Source organism: Diabrotica virgifera, chromosome 4, assembly GCF_917563875.1.
Source record: "Diabrotica virgifera virgifera chromosome 4, PGI_DIABVI_V3a".
Classification (NCBI taxonomy): Eukaryota; Metazoa; Arthropoda; class Insecta; order Coleoptera; family Chrysomelidae; genus Diabrotica; species Diabrotica virgifera.
Window position 1 is genome coordinate 159,194,361 of NC_065446.1, and position 24,004 is coordinate 159,218,364.

Below are 24,004 nucleotides of genomic sequence, written 5' to 3' on the forward strand. Positions count from 1 at the left end.
GCAAATGCTCATAACGTTCAAAACAAATTTCGATCACTTTTAGGATATTGTCAAATAGTCAATGGGCAATATTATGAGCATTTACTTAATTAAAATAATTAAATATTATTTTATTTTATTTTATTTATCAACGGGCAATCACCCAATTTTAACTCTGCCTGGGGTAAGGTGAGGAACGGGTGGACTGAGTAGCTTGGAAATCACCTTACTGCAGCCGGTCCCAAGCCCGGATAAAAGGGGAGGGTTGAGCAGAGGGTTAACTACCCACCCTCGGAAAAAGAAGCTAGTTATGAAAACTGCAACTTTGCCTCGGAACCAGACGGATAAACACAAAAAACGACCAATGCAATGTAAAAGGAATATGAATATCGGAACTTGGAACGTCCAGAGTTGGTACAGACCTGGAGCTGCCACAAATGCTGTGGAACAACTGGAGAACATAAGAATGGATATAACAGCAGTCCAAGAAATAAGATGGCCAGACGATGGAAATATAAAAATAAGTAAATCCACCATCTTCTTCAGCGATAACAAAAACGGAAGCCATGAATTTGGAACGGACTTTGTGATTAGAGACGGTCTAGTACAGAATATACTAAATTTCAAACCTATAAACGAAAGGATATGCTACATCAGAATGAAGGGAGAACGATACAACATTTCTATCATCTCAGCTCATGCAGCAACGGAGGAGAAGGATAAAGATATCAAGGATGACTTCTACGACGCCCTAGAAAGAGTGATAGATACGATGCCCAAACAAGATATGCGCATACTCTGCGGAGATTTTAATGCTAAAATAGGCAAAGAGCCTAGCCTACACCCCACAATCGGTAAACATAGCCTCCACAATATATCCAACGATAATGGCTTAAGACTCACAGAAACTGCAGCAGCTAATAATATGTTAATAAAGTCAACTATGTTTCCGCATAAAGACATTCATAAGCAAACCTGGATCTCAAACGACCATATTACGTGAAATCAAATTAACCACATCATTGTAGATGCCCGACATGGGAGCAATATCATAGACGTAAGAAGCCTCAGAGGAATAGACGGAGACACAGATCATAACTTAGTCAGAGCAAAAGTCAAATCCAGAATATCTAGCCACAAATACAACAAAACAACAATAAACCCACAATGGAACATGGACGAAATGCAGAATACAGAGAAACATCAAAAATATATAGAACAACTTGAACAAACCTTGAACTCTGAAATAGTTTACAACGATATAGAAGAGCTGTAGGAAACGACTGCCGAAATAATAACCAAGACTGCCGACAAGATCTTTGGAAGGAATAGGCAGAAGAGGGCAAAAACATGGTATGACGAGGAATGTCGGAAACAGCTGGAAAAAAGACAAATCGTAAGGAAGACATGGATACAACTACAAACAGACAAAAGTAAAAAGGAATACGACGACTGCCGAAAAGAAACAAGAAAAATGATACGCACAAAGAAAAGAAACTATGAACAACAAAAATATGAAGCTATGGAGAGAGATCGACCCAAACCAGGCTCCAGAGAATTCTATAAAGCAATTTCCACTGAGAAAAGAGGACATAGAACCAATTCTATCCATACACTGAGAGACAATCAAGGTCATATGATAATCGACGATAAAGAACTAACAGAAGAATGGAAAGGGTATTTCAGGGGCCTTCTCAACATCATACAGGAAGAACAGCACAAAGAAGAGATCTATATCACAGCGGACATGCCCGTCGAAAATCCCTCTTTTGAAGAAACCCAAAAGGCGTTAAATAAGCTGAAAAATCACAAAGCGCCGGGTACGGACGACATACCAGCAGAACTTCTGAAATATGGTGGAAAGGCACTACATCGCCAAATCCACCACTTAATAACACAAATATGGTTAGAAGAAAGGATACCAGCAAGATGGAAGGAAAACATCATAGTGGTCATCTACAAAAAAGGGGACAAAACAAAATGCGCGAATTATAGAGGAATTTCACTCATAAACACGGCATATAAAATCCTCTCAAACATCATTCTTAGTAGACTAACCCCCTATGCTGAAAATGTCCTAGGAGAATATCAAGCCGGTTTTAGGGCAAACAGATCCACAATAGATCAACTATTAACGCTGAGACAGCTTCTAGAAAAGGGATGGGAGTATAACAGACCCATACACAATCTCTTCATAGATTTTCGACAGGCATATGATAGCATAGAAAGAAGTCAAGTATGGAATGCCATGGCGGAGTTCTCAATACCAAAGAAACTCATTCGGATGACTAAAGTATGTATGGAGGGTGGAATATCAAAAGTACGTGTAAATAATAAACTGTCTGACAGCTTTGAAATCAACAGTGGACTCAAACAGGGTGATGCGTTATCTCCACTACTTTTTAACCTTGTATTAGAGAAAGCCATGAGGTCGGCCGAAATAAGGACAGAACTGCTATCGGTTCAAGGTCCCAAGTTATTACTAGCTTACGCAGATGACATTGATCTCGTTGGAGACTCCATCCTATCCACAAAAGCCATTTTCAACAAGGTGGAAGGAGCAACAAGCGAAGTAGGGCTGAGGATTAATGAAGAGAAGACGAAATATATGTGTATAAATAGAACGACACGAAGAGACAGAAGGACAGAATGTGACGGTCAACACCTTCAATTTCGAAAGAGTACAACGTTTTAAGTATCTGGGGGCCGTAATCACAGGTGACAACGATGTTACTGAAGAAATAAAAGACAGAATCCAATCAGCAAATCGCTGTCTATTCGGACTGGATAAGCTTATAAAATCAAAAAATCTTACAAGAAGTTCCAAGATCAAAATTTATAAATCCATCGTCAGACCAGTACTAACATATGGATGCGAAACGTGGACCATGACCAAATCAAACGAAGAAAAGCTCAGACGTTTTGAACGAAAAATACTATTCGGACCTCACCACGACATTAACACAAACCAGTATAGGATCAGAACTAACATCGAATTAAAAGCACTTTACAATGACACCGATATTGTCCAAGAAATTAAATCACAGCGACTAAGATGGGCAGGCCACGTGCACAGACTTCATAACGAACGACTTGTAAAACTGGTATGGGAGGAGATTCCTACAGGCAAAAGACCACTTGGACGTCCCAGAATGCGATGGAGAGATAACATCCAAGCAGATCTCCGGAAAATGAACATTCCATTTGACCCTAGGTTGATGGAAGACCGAAGAAATTGAAAGAAAGTTGTACAGTCAGCCAGGACCCACCCAGGGTTGTAGCGCTACGTGATGATGATGATGAATCACCCAATTAAAATACAGTATTATAAACATTAATCACAGGAGATTTATAACCTAAGCTAAAGTACATTTAAAAATTTTAATCATACAAACTAGGAACATTAAATAACAAACATTAACAAAAAATGTACAAAACACAAGGATATCAAGTTATCACACACAGTTTTTAAGCTGAGCTTTAAATTCATTTGGAAAACTATAACAATCTAAACCTTCCAAATATTGGTTGGCAAATCTGGTGTTCTGGACATGAAGGAGTTGTGTCCGCAGTTAGTGTGATGGGGTCTAATGTAAAACAGTTGATTTAGTCTCGTTTGTCTACTGGGAACATGGAGGCTAATTTTCTCCAATGGTTGAGGACCAAAATTATTGGAGTGTAGTATATTATAAAACATTGTGAGATCCTTATGCATGCGTTGGATTTGGAGAGACGTTATGTTGAAAGACTTTTCTATATTAGAATAGTTAATTTCATCAACCCTCTGGTTTTGTTTAAATGCAACAAATCTTAAGAACTTGTGCTGAACTCTCTCGATAGCTAGAATATGGGTGTTATAGTGGGGAGACCAAACACATGAACAGTAATCTAGGTGAGGTCTCACAAGTGAACAATACAATATTTTTATGGATGGGATATTTAGAGTCTTTAGCACAACGTTTGATAAGTCCTAAAAGTTGAAGTGATTTTGAGACAATAGATGAGATATGGGGGATGTAGGATAAGCTGGAATCGAGCACAACACCTAGGTCTTTTATCTGAGATACAGAGTCTAAAGGACAATCCTTAATAGTATTGGGACCGTGCAAGTTCGGCAAAGCGACCTCTATTTCTACGCTCTGTACTTTTATTCGCACTTTTAATTATATTGGCCAATTATATTAGTCCTGGTTGCTGGATAATTGTCAAGACCATAGTCCAAAAAAATAATAAGAAGAAAAAATAAGATGCAGGTTATGTTTAGCAAACGTAAACAATTGTATGTAGTAAATAAAATCAGTTATTAAAATGCAGTACTGCAAGCAAAATACAATTAATTAAATTTACCTTTATATAATAATTGCATATCATATCAATATTATGGAGCAATATATAATTTTTCTGCGTCAATGACAGAAGGTATGAAATATACGTCAATTTGACAATTTCAATTGACAATATGAATTATTTAAGATAGATGCAATATTTCTCCGCGACTCGCGCACGGTCGTTTCTCGTTTCCCTTTCCAAGTACTTGCACACCGCGAATAGATATGATTTGTAGGAGTTCTATTTCGACCAAAAACCATTAAGTGACAATTTTTGAACATTAAGTTCCATTCCGTTGTTATCACACCAATAGCTCAACCGATCCAAGTCAGATTGTAATTTTTGATAGTCACCATCATTCTCGATTTTCAAATACAAACATTAGGACAAAAGCAAAGTGGAAAAAGGAGGTAATATCATTAATATAGATATTGAATAGAAGTGGTCCCAGATGTGACCCTTGTGGCACTCCTGAAGGTATCTTAATTTCAAATGCTTGAAAACCCTGAACAAGTACTATTTGCAGGGTTGCAAAAAAACATGTTTTTTTAATTTTAAACAAAACAAACGTTTTTTTTGTTTTAAACGTTTTTTTTTGTTTTAAACATGTTTTTTTTGTTTTTAAATTGCATGTTTTAAACAAATAAAACTTGTTTAAAACACATGTTTTTTTGTTTTAAACGTTTTTTTTGCTTTAAAAATGTTTTTGATTTTAAATTTTATATTTTAAACAAATAAAACTTAGAAGAAAACATTGTTTAAATCATATTTTCCTAAACATAATATTAATTGAAAGTGTTTGATCTATTATTATTATTCTACTAAATAATAGATAAGAAAACCAATTGCAAAATTAGAAGCTATTGCCTGTGGAACCCCAGATTGGCTATTGCAATAACGTCTATTGTCAGTTATTTTGTGCTGTTTCTGGTGGTGCTTAGTGTTTTTTTTAAACAGGCAAATGATTTGGTGACTCCAGCTCATTTTTTGGCAAATTTGCTTGATCATCGCTTTATTGAAAATAAACTTATCCTCCATCCATTATAAATTATCATCCAGAAGCATTTTAGATTATTATTATTACCAGGCAAAGTGTGTTACACCATATGTTTTCTAAACACCTATACTGAGAATGTAAAACCATTGGCATGGTGGCGTTCTAAGAAAAATATAAATAGGTATACTACAGCATTGAAACTTGCTCAACAGCTTCACACAGCTGTTGCATTGTCAGCCAACATAGAAAGACTCTTCTCATCATAAGGTTTACCATTCCAAACTACGTAATCGGCTAGGCAATGTCAAAGCTGCTAAGTTGGTTTCAATTTTTAAAGAGCTTAATTCCATCAGTGATGACGTGACTGATTTAAATTACAAGATTACTATGAGTCTGAAACAGTTTTGAGAAATTGATTAACTCTTCTTTGCAAAATATTTTCAGTTTTCCAATTTTTTTTGTGTTCAGATTATTAATAAATAAATAATATATATGTTAAAAAGTTTATATAATGTATTTGAGAATTTTTTTGATGTTATATTAATAAAGAAAATGAAAAAAAGCACTTGTTTAATTTAAGTGTTTTAAACAAAAACTGTTTTAAACATAAGCAAACGTTTAAAACATGTTTAAAACAGTTGATTAAAACAAAATGTTTAAAACAAAACAACCCTGACTATTTGTATTCTTTCAGATAAGTAGAATAATAACCATTCTAAAAGTTCACCCTGGATACCCAGACCTTTCAACTTATTGATTAAAATCTTGTGATTTACCCGGTCAAATGCCTTTGTAAAGCCTGTCCTGTGTATACAGCATGAACCTGGAAGCCTCCTTCAAGAGATTCCAAAAGGAAGTCGGTAAATGTCAAGAAATTAAGTTCAGTAGAGTGGCTAGAGAGAAATCCAAATTGCTGGTCGATAAGACAGCCTTTTAAACTTGCTGACAAGTAGTCACATACAAGGCTCTCAAAAACTTTGGGAATACAACTCAGAATGCTAATCGGACGATAATTGTTCACTTGAGACTTATCTCCAGATTTGAGTATTGGTGTAATAAAGCTAGTTTTCCAGTAGGCTGGGAACATCCCTGTCTTTAATGACAGGTTAAAAATGTGAAAAAGAGGTCTAGAAAGTAAAAAGCTTAAGTGTTTAAGAAAAGAAAGTGGAAGACCATCTGGACCTGGCCCCTTGTTGCTACCCAAAATGGAAAGTTTTTCATATATAGACGAAATAGAAATGCCAAATTGAGATATAGTAAATTGTGATAAGTTGATGTCACCAGAAACTAAAATATTATCCTGCAAAACACAATCTCTATCGCTATAAGTTTTTGAAAAATATTCAGCAAACAAATTTAACAATTTCTGTACCACTAGAACCAGTGATATTATTATAGTGTACAACTGATGGTATATTAGGCTTGCTATTTTTATTACTAACAAATTTCCAAAAATTTCTAATATTATCCCTGAGAGATGATTCAGTTAATGCAATGTAATCACGATAACATTGTTGTTTTAAGCGTTTAAATCGAGCCCTTAATGCAGAAAACTCATTAAAGAGAGTGGGGGATTTAGTTCTCAGATATTCTTTGTGAAATTTCTTTTTCTGAATAATTGTAACATTGAGATCTGGAGAAAACCACACCGGAAATTTTTTGCTGAATACTTTTTAACAGGATCAATTGTTAAGTATATAATATCGTAAAAAATACTGAACATATCATCAAGAGACTTATTATGGAACAAATTATCCCAATTAAATCGAGAAAGAAAACTTGTAACATCTAGGACGTTCATCACATGGAAATCTCTATAAAAAGCGTCACCAGTCAGTCCAGGGTTGTTAACACATGATTCACACTTAAATTCAAAAGATATAGGTGGATGATGAATATGCAGCAAAGGAAATAGGACTATCTCTGCTGTTCATATCTTAGCTTCGCCATCGTCCATGAAAATCAGATCCAGCAAATTGTTGTGTGCATTTTTAATGGAGTTGACTTGATAAAGGTTATGGTACGAGCATGAAGCTGAAAGAATCTGTATGGATTCAATTTCACGAGGTGAAGCTCCTGTCAAAGGGGTACCCACTGAATACATTCCATCCCTGGACCAGTTACAGTAAGGAAGGTTAAAGTCCCACAGGATACAAAGCTTGTGATCTGGAAGTTCATCCGATAGTTTCTCCACATTCTCTGTAAACTCCCAATATTTCTCTCGTTCACATCGCGGTGGAAAATAAGCAGTAGCAATGATGATCTTACTGCTTCCAACTTCAATTTTAACAAACAAATGTTCAACACTGTTACTTGCTAACAAAACTGTGCTAGATATTGTTTTACGGACAGCTATAAGCACCCCACCTCCACGAGAAAAAATGCTTGTTGATAAAGATCTATCCTTTCGGTGGATGTTGTAGTCAAACATTTGTAGTTCAGAATTGTTAATGTCACTAGTCAACCATGTTTCATTAAGCACTATAATGCCATATTGTGAGTATGATATATTCTCATAGAGTAGATTGAGTTTTGTTCGCAGACCTCTGACGTTCTGAAAATAAACAGGTATTGACAAAGTGGCTTGAACTTTTAATTCTGTTGATTTTCTATGTTTTCTGTGAGCAATTTTGGTATACCATTTACATATTTTAGGTTTGGGTCACCATTACGCTGCCTCTCTTTAAGTTCTGTTTTTAGAGAATTAACCTCTGCACGTTGTTCGTTAGTTAGGTCAGCCTCAATAAACACTTTTAAGCTTCTATCGAGTCTTCTTTTGTTCCTCAAGATTGAATGAACAATCTCAGGAGCCTCAAGGGTTAGACATAATGATTGATGTCCATTTTTATTGCGTTTCCCAATTCTGGCTGAGCTCAGTATGTTGACTGGGGAGTCTGACAGACCCAAGAGGATGTCGTTGGCTCTAGATAAATCGTCTTCCTCATTGTTTTGGATTAAATTAAACATCATTAAGTTACATGCTCTCTTTTGCCTCTCAGATACTTCAAACATCACATTATTATGTACCACTGGTGCAGTATTCCCGGAGCCACCCTGTGTAGACGATGGGGTGGTGGAACTTTTAATAACGGAAAGATCCTTTTTAATATCATCAAGACATGAAGAAAAACTAGTTCCCATACTCTTAACTTCGTCTGCTATCACACCAACTTGTTTCTCGAGCTCCTCAATTTTCTGGCTGTTGTCAATTTTGGCCTCACTTAAGGCATCCTCCAGGGCTCTGACTCTGTTATCAAGGCTTACTGCTGACTTTATTACTGACACACAATCGCCACAAAGGCAAGGAAAAATGCATGATGATAACAAGAGGCAACGAATCTCTGTAACACTGACACCTGAGCAACTTTTACATAAAACTTTTTTACAAAAATCACATGGATAACCAAAAACCTCTCCATTATTCTTAGGTTCTTTAAAAATACATTTGGTAGAACACTTGCAACATTTACCAGACATCTTTGAAAAAGGAACTAGTATTGAGTAGCGACTAAATATAATTATTAATCCTGATCACGGAGTAGTAGCCACTTCATAAAAATTATAATGTTTCCAAAACAAATTAACCTTATCAGCACAGGTTTTGATGTTAATTACTTTAGTTAAAAAAAGTTACACTCACAATTATAATATTATAATTCACACAAATTTTTCACACTAATACATTAAAAACAAACTGCAGATTTTTATGCATCTACAGATATGAATTTCAGCCAATAATTCGGTGTTTTTCTCAACTAAAAAACCACAAAAAACATGTAAAAAACACAAACGTGTGTTCTCTAGGCGGCCTTCAGTGGACTAAATTCAATTATTTGATTAGGTTCTTGTTTTTCACAACTTTGTTATTTCTTATTATCTTGTAAATGATAGGGAATAAAAATTTGATATTTTGCAGTTATGTAAATGCAGTATATAAATAGCTATCAAAATGACAGTGTTGCCATTTAAGAAAATCAATGATGACATCATATCTCTAAATTGGGACACCCTGTATACATTATACATTATTTTTGTATGTAAAAATTTTAGATTTGAAATACTAATCGACAGGTCTGAGCATTAACAAAAACCATTAGTATTTGAACTATTTAATTTATTCTAAATTACAGACTCACTCTGTAGTTCGGCGCTTAACATGTAAACTCAATAAGCACGGTTGTGAAGATTTTCATTTGTATGAACATTTAGTTATTAGAGCTTCTAGTTACAAAAGCAAAATAGCATGGGAAAATAAGCTCAGAACAATATTAGGTAAATAAATTCATAATTATTGAATTTTTAATCAGTTCTTGACTTGTTAATACTTTTTATTGTACAAAACTTTAATCCAGATATCCCAGTAACAAAAAAGGAAATTACCAGTCATACTCATACTAGAACCCATTGGTCCACCTCCACCAGGTCCATTAGGACTGGGCATCATATGTGGAGGTCCATGATTAGGTCCCATATGATTCATTCTTGGTCCATTCATCATCATGGCATTATTCATCTGATGTGTATTAGGACTGTGCATCATGGGAGAGTTCATACCCATAGGAGGGTTTGGACACATAGGACGGTACATCCCCAGACTATTACCCATTACCATATTTGGACCAGGACCTACAATACATAATAGACATACATACATAATGCAACAACATTATCATCTCTTATAGCCTACCTCCCATACCCATAGGTGGTCCTCCATGGGGTCTTGACATAACCCCAGTGTTAACATTACTGGGACAGTCATCAAATGGATTGGAAGCTACAATGGTATCACCATATCCTGACAAGGGTGGAGGTAACAGATCTTGGACACTGGGAGGAGGTTGAATGGGAGCATTTTTCCTTCTTTTTTTAGGATTTGAAGGAGCAGATGGCAAGTCTGTAGGTAGATTAGGGACATTAAGACGAAATGGAGGCATATGAGACATGTTGATATTAACTATTTAAATGGCTGTTCTTGTAATTCTAATGTACCATTGTTTGTTTGCTTGTATTGGAAAAATTTTGATGATTTAGTTCTGTTAGACCAGTGTTTAATATCCTTTTGTAACAAAATATCTTTACCAGATACTGTTATGGCTCTTAAGTCATCTAAATTTACTGGAGCACTATATTTTGTCACTGTTCTATTCACTGGTTTAAAAGTTAATGCAACAATATTACTTGGGAATTTTTCAATTTTTATTGGTTTTTCTGATTTAGAAAACAGCTTAACGCCACCAATCTTTTTCCTTTTAGATTTAACTTCTGTGTCATCAGTTGCATATTTAAACTCATTTTCTAGTTTTTTATCAAGAAGCAAGCACAAATGTTTTGCTATATATTCTTGACATTCAGGAGTTATTTTAAAATTGTTAAACTGTTCATTCTCATCCTCCTTTTGTCTTAAACTGGCTGGAATATTCTGAGTTTCTGGTTTTATGAAGTCTAAAATAATAAACAAGTATAAATAATTGATTCTAAAAATCAAATTCTAGCCAACCTTTTTTCTCACTGTACAAATTTTCTTGAAGGAACTGACTATCTTGAGCTTCTTTTAATAATTCCAAGTTTTCATCATCTGAGCTATAACTGGACATTTTTCAATAAAACCAGGATTCTATCCATGTTTTTCTTAAATAATTTTCAATTTTCAATATTTTGAGGTTTGTTTATTTCTTTCTTCAATCACTTTTGGATTTTGGTTTCCAGATTCCAGTGCAGTGCTGCTGTGTGCTGTTGCTGTGTAAATGACGAGATGAATAGTATGAAAGAAAACTAGTAAATTACATTAGAGTAACAAAGATAGATAATACAAATTTTAAAAATATTTTGCAATGTTGGTAGTAACGTCAATCAAATAAGTGAAATAAGGCATATTTTCATACTTCATGAAATCAAATTTAAAAAAAAGTTGATTTATAGCCAATATAATATGTAAACAAATGTTAATAAAACAAATTTACGGAGAATAATGCCATAATATAATCTAATAAAATACTAATAATACTAAATACATGATTTAAAAAATAGTGATAAAGTAGAAAACTAGAAATTTTATCTATCAAATATCAAATGTCTATCTAACTTAACCAAAAAATTTGGTTGTATTTTGACTTTTGACGGATGCTCAAAATGTCAAATAATTAAAAAGAATGAAATTATAAAATGTTATTTTTAGCATTTTTATTGCAATTTAATAAAATGATTAGGCCTTAGCAAAGTGAAAACATGACTACAAGAAATCCAACAACTCTAATGACAATTCCAAATGAAGAGGCATTCGATTTTCTATTCAAAATTGTAATTGTAGGTGAATGTGGCACTGGTAAAACTTGTGTTGTTCAACGATTTAAGAGTGGAACTTTTATTGAAAGACATGGAAATACTATAGGAGTGGATTTTTCTATGAAAACAGTAGTAGTTGATAATAAAAAAGTGAAGGTAAAATGTATAATAGTTATAAAAGTGACACACCTTAAAATTTATCTACTTCCAGTTACAAATTTGGGACACAGCAGGTCAAGAGAGGTTTAGGACCATAACCCAAAGTTATTATCGTTCTGCCAATGGTGTAATAATTGTTTATGATATAACCAAAAGATCTTCATTTTTATCTGTAGGAAAATGGGTTGAGGAAGTAAAAAGATACTCTGGTAACTCTGTCTTACTTGCTGTAGTTGGAAATAAAGCAGATTTAGAAACTTTACGGGAGGTCGAATTTGAAGAAGCAGAGGCACTTTGTCAATATATGCCAGATGTACTTTTTGTATTAGAAGCCAGTGCAAAGTCTAATTCTAATATAGAAGAAGCTTTCATGTATCTTGCCACAGAATTAAAGGTCAGTATAATGGTATATAAACAGAAAATTATGGCCAATTTTCATTGATTAATTGTAGAAATGAACTCATGACAGACATCATGAATGAATTGAAAATAAATAAAACTTTAAAATTCGCTATAATACACCAATAACACCAAATTGTTCCAGTTAACACATTGGCTGACGTGACACACAAATGTTGTGTCTCATGTTGTTTTCAATAACAGCCACGTGACACCCTAGTTGTGTCAACTACATAGAAATGGGAGCCTCGTGGCCATAGGGACCCATTTTTTTGAACATGGCAGCCAGCGTGTTAACAATAACAATGTCGTTGGTAAATATTGTGGGATTAATTTACCATTTTAGGTATAATAAACAAGTATTATGTTTATATGGGATTGAGCCACAATAATTGGTATAAAAAAAGTACATTTTTAATTAACTACTTAATGTTTGACTTTCTATTCAATTGACTTAATTTTTATTCCGGAAATTGTTCTAAAAAAAATAATAATTCTAAAAAAATCTGTGAAGATTTTATAGCCGTATCTTTTTTGGGTTATATATTATTTCTTTTCAAACAATGACAAACTTGGCTTAGATTTTATGGACCACAGTACCACGACCACAGCAATGTGTAATTAACTGGGAACAGTCACAATCTTTTCTGTCACGTAATCTTTTTATTTACTTGTTATGTTAGAAATATCTATTTCTAACAATTATTAAGCTAATTGGTTCTCGCCAAAGCCATAAATTCCACAAAATGAAGAAGAAGAAGAAGAAAAAAAAAATAAACCTATGCATTACTACACCGCTCTTCGAGGCACTTATGAGTGGAAAATCATGTTGCAGAATCTTTTATCAAGTTATCACTGAAAAGGATAAAATTTTAGATTTTTTCTAACAGCTCTACCATTGTTTATATTATAGTTTTAGTTGGTCAGCTCAATAGGTAAATTTGTTTGATTCTAATTGAGACAGTCACCAGAAGTCACCATCATTTCTGTCAGGATCGTAACGTCAGCCGTAACTACGATAAATCCAAAATGCATAGATACCAAGTTGGATACGATCCTATTCATAACACTCAAACTCGCATATATATATTAAGAAAAATAAATATATGGAAGTATATTCTTAGAAATTGAATTATCGATGTCGTGCTATTACAGTAGCACCTCGATTATCCATCAGGGCACCGGACCAAGGGTATGACGGATAATCGAAAAGACGGTTAACAGAACATAAAAATAAATTAAAAATTCATGGTACAACTCTCAAATTTCATTTGTATGTTTTGTTTGACAATATAAGAGGGATTTGTGTTCATACAATCGTAGGTATTTAAAATATTCTGAAATCTTTGTTTGTTTTACTGTTGCTACACATTTTGTGACGGCTGAATTTCTTAATCGGCATAAGATCATGCAATCTACTTTATTGGCTTCTTCTTGTCGAGAATTCTCTAACTCAATGAATTATTGCATGCAGCTTCTTTAGATTATTTACGCAAATCTTTGTCAGTTACAATAAGTTCATCAACATATCGTCGTACTAGAACAATACTAAGACAACTTAAAAAATATAGTTTCGAGTAAATTGAGTTTTAAATTTCCTCCATAGAAAGTATGAAATAAAAATATTTTATATCAGTTTATTGCATTGTTTCTTAAATTTTATGGTGCCCTATTTGTTCTTGAGTGTGTTTAGAGTTCAACTGAACATTTGAAATAATAAATAATGAGAATAAACTGAGATTTTGTAACATGTCCTCCTTTTACACTTTAAAAATTTTTGATATATACAATTTATCTTTGCTAAGTGTCGAAGTTTTCCTAGTATTGTATTTATTTTTTGTAATATTCTTTAAAAATATCTTTATTTTTCTTCATCTTATCCTAGTATTTCACCAATTCTATTTTTCAACAATTAATTTTGTTACTATTATTAGCATTTGAAAATATCCCACTCTTACACTATTTTTTGACGCACTTGACCACTTTGTCTTGTTTCATTAATTTTTAAAGTTATCTTTACACAATAATTATTTGCACAACAATGCAGTAGGTATTGTAATTTTTTAATTTTTACTGAAACTTCAAGAAATAGCATATATTATTACATAAATTTATAAAATGAAATCAAGTATTACCAACTGGTTAAATCATTTATACTAAAATTCCACTAAATAAACAATAATAAATTGAAAAAAAAAACTTCGCGAATATTTTTTAATCGCTACTTTTTCCAATCTAAAATATCATAAAATTGAAGATTATTAACCATGTAAGGCTTTCCTGTTTTTTTTTGGTTAATTTTATGATCATTGCCATTTCCTGTGGAGTTGAAATAGGTCCAGTAAAGCTCCTTTTTTGGCAGACTCTATGCAGGAATGCATAGAGTCACCCTCATTTTGGGTATGCCCCACGATAAGGAATTTAAAAAACGACTTCTAGCATCTGCACTCTATTGCAGTCAGAGAGCAACTTGAACTGACCAGTGAAAGTGAACAACTTTACTGTAACTGACCGACTCATCCACGAACTCGTAGGTGAGCGTGGGGATATACTCGGATATTACTCAAATAATCCTTATTTTTGAAGCTTAGTTAGGGAAATAGAGAGACAACTTAAAAAAAAACAGGTTAGTTTAAAATTTTCTTTGCCGCATTCGGTGAAATAGTCGGGCAAGTTTGCTAGTAAAATACTAAGACAACTTAAAAAGACAGATATGTTAAAAAAAATCGTAATGCAGATGTGGAGCTAGACTAAAACATATGGGAATGTCCGGGTATTTCACGACAAGTATGATGAGAAAAGGCAAATATTAATCGGATAATAAAAAGGTATTTTAAGATATCTTCCTTTTAACCCAGGTATTTCCAACAAATCAACTAGTGCAATATTAAGATATTGCTCATAAACACCACAAAGCAGCCGATTGAACAAATCTTAGTATATCTCCAGATAGCTTATGAAATTTTACATCAGATAGGGCAGATAACTCAAAAGTCAAATATTTGAAGATATCCTAGTATTGTTCTAGTGCGACGATATCTACAGTCAAATTCCAAGTCTGTGTCAGCTTCTGAATCTGTTTGGTCCGCCTTTGTTGCCATTTCAACAATTTCTTTATCCGCCAGCAATGGGTAGCCGTTTGTGTCCTCATCACAAATCAAATTAACTTTTTTTTTAAATTTTTTTACATTAAAATTTTTGCTTATGTAGTCAATCCAACATCTGAATGTGCTGTGACGGTTAACAGAGGTGACGATTAATGGAGAGACGGATAATCGAGGTTCCACGGTATATGTATAATGCCATGACATCATTAATTCAATTTCTAAATACAGTGATGAGCACGCTAATAACCGGCAAAATAGCTCAAAAGATGGAAAACATAATACATTGCGAAACAAAAAGAGATGAAGCTAGTGGAGATGGAAATGATCGTTATAAACGTATAAATTAACATTACATTACATAGTTTCCCACCTTTAGACTTATCAGAGGAGTATGACAACTGTCACTGTGACAGTAGAATTTTATAAAATACTCCTGCCACAGACGTCTAAAGGTGGGAAACTATGTAATGTATTTTATACGTTTATAACGATCATTTCCACCTCCACTAGTTTCATTATTTTTTGTTTCGCAATTTATTATGTTTTCCATCTTTTGCGCTACTTTGCCAGTTATTAGCCTGCTCATCACTGTATATTCTGCCATATATTTATTTTTCTTAATATGTATGCGAGTTGGAGTGATATGAATAGGATCATATCCAACTTGATCTCTTTGACCCTGACAGAAATGATGGTGACTTCTGGTGACTGTCTCAATTAGAATCAAACAAATTTACCTATTGGGCTGACCAACTATTACTATATTTATAAACAATGGCGCTACTGCTCTCGGGTTAAAGATAATTGTTTGAAAGTGAAATTATTGTCCTAGGGGTATCAAATTCTGACTGTTTTTGTGTGTTATTTTGTGTTAATTTGTTTTTATAAGCTATATTATAGATGTGAGTGTTGAAATTGAACTTAATTTTTGTCGATGTCTGTGTATCAGTGTATTGTGTGTTGCATATGTATTGTGTATGAGATTTTCTATGATTTGTTCTTCAACTTCCTTTATTCTATTATAATAAATTAATAAATGAAGATAGTTTATGTCCTTGTGGGATCGTTACTCACCGGAGGGACCACAGACATTCAGATACAATTAGCATCTCTTTGCAAAGACAATGACGTTGACTTTGCAAAGTAACAAGACACTTACTCAACACACACACTACACATGACACTAAGTACGTCATGTTGTGACTGGCTAAATGACATAAAATCCATGCCATAAAAAAACTTCCTTTATTGGTATTTTTCTTGCAGCAAGAAGTTGCTGCAAGAAGCTGCAGCTTTTCTGTGCAATTCTCGTATGACACGATGCAATTTCTATTGCTGCAAGAAATTGTGCAATTAATTGCGCAATTAGTTGCATCATGTAAAGTGGCTATAAGTATTGGCAACCAAAGCCTGCTGCATTCTGCTGATGTGTTTGCTCTTTTTCATTTCTGTTTTTTTTATAATTATTGATTCATAGTTCTATTGTATCATCTCAGAAGTTTTTAGATTAATTTCTTTTTGACAATGATTTCATGAGTGGAAATCGAAACTACAAACATTAATTAATTAAAAATGTAATTTTCATTAACACCAATTGTGGCTCAATCCTTTATAAACATAATAGACGGAGAGGCAGCGCTGAAAAATCTATTTGAATTTACGAAAGCTAGATTTTTCACAGTTGATTACTGTGAGTGTGTAGAGAAACATACTGCGGTCGGTCAAGCGAAACGCAGAACAGAGGTTACTGAGAGGGTATATAAGTTGCTTTCCTATGAAGGTAATTATTTCCATTTACTAAGGCTGAAAATCAGTACACACATTTTAAATTAAATATAAATAAAAGTTATTATAGTCAGTCAGCTGTATGACGGGACAGAGCCGGTCGGTCGGCCCCGATAGTCGATTGAGGAAATGAAGCATTTTGGCTCGCAATTTTTTCATTCAGCATGGATTTACTTGAAATTTTCACAGAAGGTAGGAAATAGTCCAAGGATCATTCTATATCATGCCGCTATCATACGCTAAAACCTTGGAGGTGGTTGCCACCCCATCTCGGGGGTGGGAATTTTTTATTACATTTTAACCATGTAACTCGATGTAAAAAGTGTTTCTAAGAAAAAAATGTTTTTTACATTTTCTTCGTAAAACTGAGTAAACTTCGAGTTATTCGCGCTTGAAAATAACAGTTTTTCGACGAAAAAGTCGACTTTTTTTAGAGGTTTTTTTGAGAATATCTCGAAAAATATGTATTTAATCAAAAAAACTGTAGATATCAAAATTGTATCTTTTAGTAACACAAACCAAATTCTTGGCCAACGATATCTTTAAGACCAATACAAACCGAGATACGGCATGTTAAAGGTTAGCTTTTTTCGTCAAATGCATAATTTGGAAATGTTCAAAGCCAAATAATGGGAAAAATTTGCACTTTTTGAGGAAAACTTAAATAATCTTTTTTTAAGTATATAATTAGACATTTCTAAAAAAAAATAATAAAAAGTTTCTAGCATGAAAATTAAGCGACCTATAATCAAAAAAATTTCGGTACCTGCTTTTCTCTACGAAAAAATCAGTGAAAACAACCCCCTAACTACCTTCCTAATTCAAAATTGGTCTTCACCTTGCTCTAGTTCCTTTTATATTTATTTTATCAATACATTCAAGGAGTTTGACCTATTTAAAATGCCTAATTTTGGAAAAATATTATATCTCACTGTGTACTGATTTTCAGCCTTAGTAAATGGATTTAATTACCTTCGTAGGAAAGCAACTTTGATATCCTCTTAGTAATGAGACCCCTTAAAAATGATGTAGGATCTTTAAAGAGCTAAAAGACTGTTTAAATTAAATTCCGTAAGATGCCTTAGTTTTTAATTGGGGCGGGTTTAAAGGGCTCGAATAAGGGGGTGTTTGCTGGTAAATAGAGGTTTTAAATAGCTATATCTGGCTAACTATTCACTGTAATAAAAATCTATAGACAGGGTAATTTTAGTCATTAAAAAAGCTACAATTAAGTAGTTTATAATTTTTTTCATATCTTCAGTATTTTCGGAGATATTTTGAAGTAAAAGGTGAAAAATACCAAATTGCAAAAAATCAATTTTTCTTTAAACTCTAATTTTTCCAAAATTAGGCATTTTAAATGTGTCAAACTCGTTGAGTGTATTGATTATATAAATATAAAAGAACTACAGAAAGGTGAAGACCAATTTTGAATTAGGAAGGTAGTTAGGGGGTTGTTTTCACTGATTTTTTCGTAGAGAAAAGCAGGTACCGACATTTTTTTCATTATTTTTCATTTTTTTTTCATAAGTCGCTTAATTTTCATGCTAGAAACTTATACTTGAAAAAAGATTATTTAAGTTTTCCTCGAAAAATTCAAATTTTCCCATTATTTGGCTTTGAATATTTCAAATTGTGCATTTGACGAAAAAAGCTAACCTTTAACATGCCGTATCTCGGTTTGTATTGGTCTTAAAGATCTTATAGGAAAAGAATTTAGTTTGTGTTACTAAAAGATACAATTTCGATATCTACAGTTTTTTTGATTAAATGCATATTTTTCGAGGTATTCTCAAAAAACCCTCTAAAAAAGTCGATTTTTTCGTCGAAAAACTGTTATTTTCAAGCGCGAATAACTCGAAAAATATTAGTTTTACGAAGAAAATGTAAAAAACATTTTTTTCTTAGAACCACTTTTTACATCGAATTACACGGTTAAAATGTAATAAAAAATTCCCACCCCCGAGATGAGGTGGCAACCACCCCCAAGGTTTTAGCGTATGATAGCGGCATGATATAGAAAATGATCCTTGGACTATTCCCTACCTTCTTTGAAAATTTCAAGTAAATCCATGCTGGACGAAAAAATTGCGAGCCAAAATGCTTCATTTCCGCAATCGACTATTGAGGCCGACCGACCGGCTCTGTCCCGTCATACAGCTGACCGACTATAATAACTTTTATTTATATTTAATTTAGAATGTGTATATGTACTGATTTTCAGCCTTAGTAAATGGAAATAATTACCTTCGTAGGAAAGCAACTTTGATATCCTCTCAGTAACCCCTGTTCTACGTTTCGCTTGACCGACCGCAGTATGTTTCTCTACACACTCACAGTAATCAACTGTGAAAAATCTAGCTTTAGTAAATTCAAATAGATTTTTCTGCGCTGCCTCTTGTTCTATAATAATTAAATTAGACATGCCACAAGAAAACAGTTTCAGAACCTTGAATATATGTGGTATGACTAAAACAATGTCTTGTCAATATTTATTACCTTTTCAAGAAATTTGTGTTTATTTATTTATAGTCAGTTCGCTAAACTCATACACAATTGGCTAGTGATTTTAGTAAGTAATTTTGCCAATTTTGGCAAAATTGGCCAAAAACAAAAAAATTACCTACTAAAATCACTAGCCACTTGTATCTGAGCGAACCGACTATATCTATTAACCACTTAATGCATTATAGGGAGCAGCTTGCCAGCAAATTTGGGACACGACGCTGCTGTAGTACAGCACTTTTCAAACATTTTATGGCTATTTTTGGTTTATAACGAATTTATTATGTTATTTTTAATAGTAACTATACATTCGTTGAAACGTTTTATCCCTGTTTTTGGTTCATAACGAATTTATTAGGTTATTTTGAACTGTAGTATAGAACAGTGTTGTAGTATATTTGCAGTGTTTACAGTATTACAGGCCAGTGCACAAAATATTTTCGAATTAAATTTTACAACTTAATCATCAGACTTCAAATAAAACTTTTTGAATCTTATTTATTATAAGATGAGAAGATAGCCTTTATTATAATTGAGGGGATCAGATGCTAAGAGGTACAAGTGATAAAATGGTTCAATTGAGAAAAAGGAAGTCAAAGTTAAATTTACATAGTAAATTCTACAGCAAATTAATCGATTATGAACTTATTTTAAATTAATTTTATACCTTTTATTTATCTAATTGTAAAAGCTTTTGTAAAGTTAGTATTTATTTTCATTCAAAATATTTGAAATTTAGAAAAAAACGTTCGCACTTATACCCCTCTGCTTCAAATTTTGCACTTGTTTCTCTTTGCCACTTAAGTACCTTACCAATTTCTTAAATTCTTAAACTAAAATAAAAGCAAAATTATTTAAAAATTAAACATTTTTATTTATGGAAACTTACTTGGTAGGTACATTTTGTGTTATTATTTCACTTATTTTGAATAATTTTTTAAGGACTTGATTTGCAAAGATACTTAACAAATCACCAAAAATAATATCCAACACCTTACAGGCAAAGGGATACAAGTGAAGTTATACCTGTTTGCCGCAAACTGTTTTTAAATATTTCGTAAGTAGTTAAAAGTAAGTAGTCAAACTAGAACCTGCAATATGTCGCCACCAGTAGTTTAATTCACCTGTATCTCTTTCCCACTAAATTTTTAATACTCTCCAGTATTATTTTGTGTACTTAACTCAGTTTACAATATTTTGTCACTTATACCCTTTAGCATCTAGTCCTCTCAATTCTAAGTCCCTCATAAGTTTTTGCTTTTAATTCTTATACATAATTATTCAAGTATATTAATTTAACTAATTTATTAAATTAAAAACATTAAATAATTGTTATTTTTTTAATACGCCCCTGTCATGAAAAATTCACTTTATAACTACGATCCTGAAAATAATTTTGTTTTTAATTGTTGTTTGTTTGGGTTTATATGACTGCGGACACTAAATCCATTTGCCAATTTTATTATTTTTTATTTTATTAGTCCTTTTTCGTATCTTATCCTAAAACTAATACTAATATTAATCTCTAATAAACAATTCTACTAATAAATAATTATTTTTGTATATTTTTTTAGTAATTTTTTATAATATATTTTTTTTTAATTTTTTTTTTCTGAATGATGTTCTCCGAGTTCCACAGTAAAAACTGCAACATTCTTCTTTAATTTTTTTTTAAATTATTTTTTATGCATAATCGAATTATTATGAAAGCGTCTAATGTGTTAATATGACATTAAAAGTAGGTTGACCAAATTACACAACAGAATTCCCATATGGATCTTACAAAATACTTACAATTTATTATGACAAATCCAAGTAATTTAGAAACCTAGAAGAAGTAATTTTTTGTATTGTTTTTGGTCTTCTTCTTCTTCTTTTAGCATTATAACCCTGGATGGGTCTTGCCTGTCTGGGCTATGTCCTTCCATTCAAATTTCTCTTGTGCCCTTCTCCCGCATTGTCCTAAACTGGTTATTCTAAGCAAAAAATGTTCTTATAAGTTTTTTCGTAGGATGCATAGTTTTCGAGATAAACGCGGTTGAACTTTCAAAAAATCGAAAAATTGTAATTATTGAACCCGAATAACTTTTGATTAAAAAGTAAAATAGCAATTCTGCTTACTGCATTTGAAAGTTAAAGTCAAATTATATCGGTTTTGATTAGTTGCATTTTTTGTTGTTAAACAAAGCTATAAACAAATAGTGTTTGAGCGTTTTGACGCGTACCCAATGCATGCGTTTTAACGCATGCTACGTAGAAATTACCTTTTTGCAGGCTCTTGCACTTGTACCTACTCGTTCGATTTTAAATGAGAGATGCATTGAAAACATCACTCAAGCACTATGTGTTTATAGCTTTGTTTAGCAATAAAAAAAATAATTTTTAGCAATGCAAATAATCCAAATCGGTATAATTTGATTGGAACTTTCAAATGCTGTAAGCAGAATTGCTATTTTATTTTTTAATCAAAAGTTATTTGTGTTTAAAAATTGCAATTTTTCGATTTTTTTAAAGTTCAACCGCGTTTATCTCGAAACCTATGCATCCTACGAAAATACTTGTTTATTGAAAAAAACATTTTTTGCTTACAATGACCCAAAAAATACAAAGAAATGTTTTATTTTGTGAAAAGTCGCTGTTATGTAATTCTGCAAATTATTTGTTTATAACAATCTTATCGACATAATAAAAATACATAAACAACTTGGGTAAGTCCCTCTAAATAAAGGAGGCCTTTGTACCCCCCTGGCGACAGCACTAAATGTTCGCTTGGTTTGTTTTTGGTTTATTATCTTGATTATAAATAGTGGAGCCCCAATTAACATCTTTAGGACTGTATTGAAGTAATGATAATTATATCTCTTAGCTTGTCATGCTATGATTTATAGAGTGATTTTAATATTCTAAAAAATTCGTAAAATAAGGTTCACTATGCCGCTGAGAAAGAGTGCGACGCGCTGGGAGAAATCTGGCAACACTGCCTTATACATCAACTCTCCCTCTCTCTCATTCCACCTGGCTGCATTGCTCAGTGTCGTCCTAGCAGCCTTCGAATATGGAGGTCACGGTAGCTGTTACCGCCAATGTCATTCGGGGATTTTATAATCGTTCTCTACCGGCCCCGATTCTTAGGACTTCATTTTTAAAGCTTTACTGACGCTCTGTGGAAGTTCAAAGTTGACTCAAACTATAAACCTTAAAATTCAAAATGGCGCTAGTTAGGTTGCTTACTTATTATAAACAAAGTAGCTGTGAATTAAATAAAAAAAGTGGCTAACTTTGACCCTAATTGATCTAGGTGAAATTGTTTTTTTTTGTGAAAATTCGTGTAAAAATACCAGTTTTTCAAATATCAAGGTGGATTTAGTCTACAGTCAATATTAACAAAGTTATTCAAATTATATTTATAAGCCAAAGATTACTCTACTTTAGTAAAATGTTTTTGCAATTGTAAAATGAGTGATCTTTTTATTATTTTTAACATATTGAAAATACAAGTCTTCTTCTTTCATGTGGTAGCCGCAGAATATATGTATCATTATTATTTTCTGAGCAATAACATTCCAAAAAAAAGCTCCGTGGGATAAACAAATTTAATAAAATTTAAACTAATTGATGAATCATCTTAAAATTTTTTGTGCATAAGGACACTACTTGACTCAACATTTCGTGCAAAATCAAAGCCCTAGGTTTATTTTTGCAAGGATTAAAGCCAATTTTAAATTTTCGGAATTTTCACAATTTCCGAAACAACAAAAATAAATGATCAAACTAAAATTCAAAATCTGCCATTTTAAACCTTTGTTCATCTACTAAACATAGGCGTAACTAGGGGGCGGTTTTGGGGGTTATAACCCCCCCACCTTTTGGATGTACTTTGAGCTCTATACGTTTAACACCATTACTATTCCATATCCCCCAGAGACCATCAAGTAGTTGTAACCCCCCTCCCTTAGGATCATCCCGGTTACACCTCTGCTACTAAAAGATCAATACTGTAAAATAATATATTAAATTACCCAATTTTTAGCTGTAGCGCTTTCAACCAAAAAACTTATCATTTTTGTCCCTTAATTGTTAATAACGATTATACAGGGTGTATCATTAAGAATGTCCAATCTCTGAGTTTTAGATTCTAGACCTCAAAATATTAAGATTTAACCCAATTCAGTTAAATACAATATGGCTCCTTACCGAGTTACAGTGTGTTTTATTTAAAAATTATTTTTACCCAGTACGTTAAAACTATTTGACGTATCCTTATCATACTTGGCAGAAAGTGTGGCTACTATACACCCTGTTAAATTCTGATAAATAAACGTTTCTGGCTACTACCAGAGGCGTACGATAGGGGATAGTGGATGGTTGGACCTTCCCAAATTCTACATCACTGGGGGAATTACTATTTTAGCACAATTTTTCCATTCTGGAATACTTTCTATGTAAATAATCTTCATTGGTA

At 32.9% G+C, this 24,004-nt stretch overlaps 3 protein-coding genes across 3 annotated transcripts in view; 1 reads left to right on the forward strand and 2 right to left on the reverse strand.

Annotated features, from left to right (window-relative positions):
* LOC126883987 (protein pygopus-like) overlaps window positions 1-10,261 on the reverse strand; it is a 34,470-nt gene extending 24,209 nt beyond the window's left edge. The window contains exons 1-2 of the mRNA XM_050649759.1: window positions 9,993-10,261; window positions 9,686-9,931 (exon numbers count right to left, since the gene is read on the reverse strand). Of these exons, the coding sequence (XP_050505716.1) occupies window positions 9,686-9,931; window positions 9,993-10,248 (502 nt within the window). The 5' untranslated portion in view covers window positions 10,249-10,261. The remainder of the gene's footprint in view (window positions 1-9,685; window positions 9,932-9,992) is intronic.
* Window positions 10,260-11,066, reverse strand: LOC126883990 (uncharacterized). Its single transcript, XM_050649762.1, has 2 exons — window positions 10,803-11,066; window positions 10,260-10,747 (listed from the first exon to the last, which is right to left on the reverse strand). Exons 1-2 carry the CDS (start codon window positions 10,897-10,899, stop codon window positions 10,260-10,262), a joined length of 585 nt encoding a protein of 194 aa, XP_050505719.1. The 5' UTR covers window positions 10,900-11,066.
* A 340-nt stretch (window positions 11,067-11,406) lies between these two features.
* The window catches only part of LOC126883989 (ras-related protein Rab-43), a 31,729-nt gene continuing 19,131 nt past the window's right edge, over window positions 11,407-24,004 (forward strand). Inside the window, exons 1-2 of the mRNA XM_050649761.1 lie at window positions 11,407-11,743; window positions 11,799-12,140. Of these exons, the coding sequence (XP_050505718.1) occupies window positions 11,531-11,743; window positions 11,799-12,140 (555 nt within the window). The 5' untranslated portion in view covers window positions 11,407-11,530. The remainder of the gene's footprint in view (window positions 11,744-11,798; window positions 12,141-24,004) is intronic.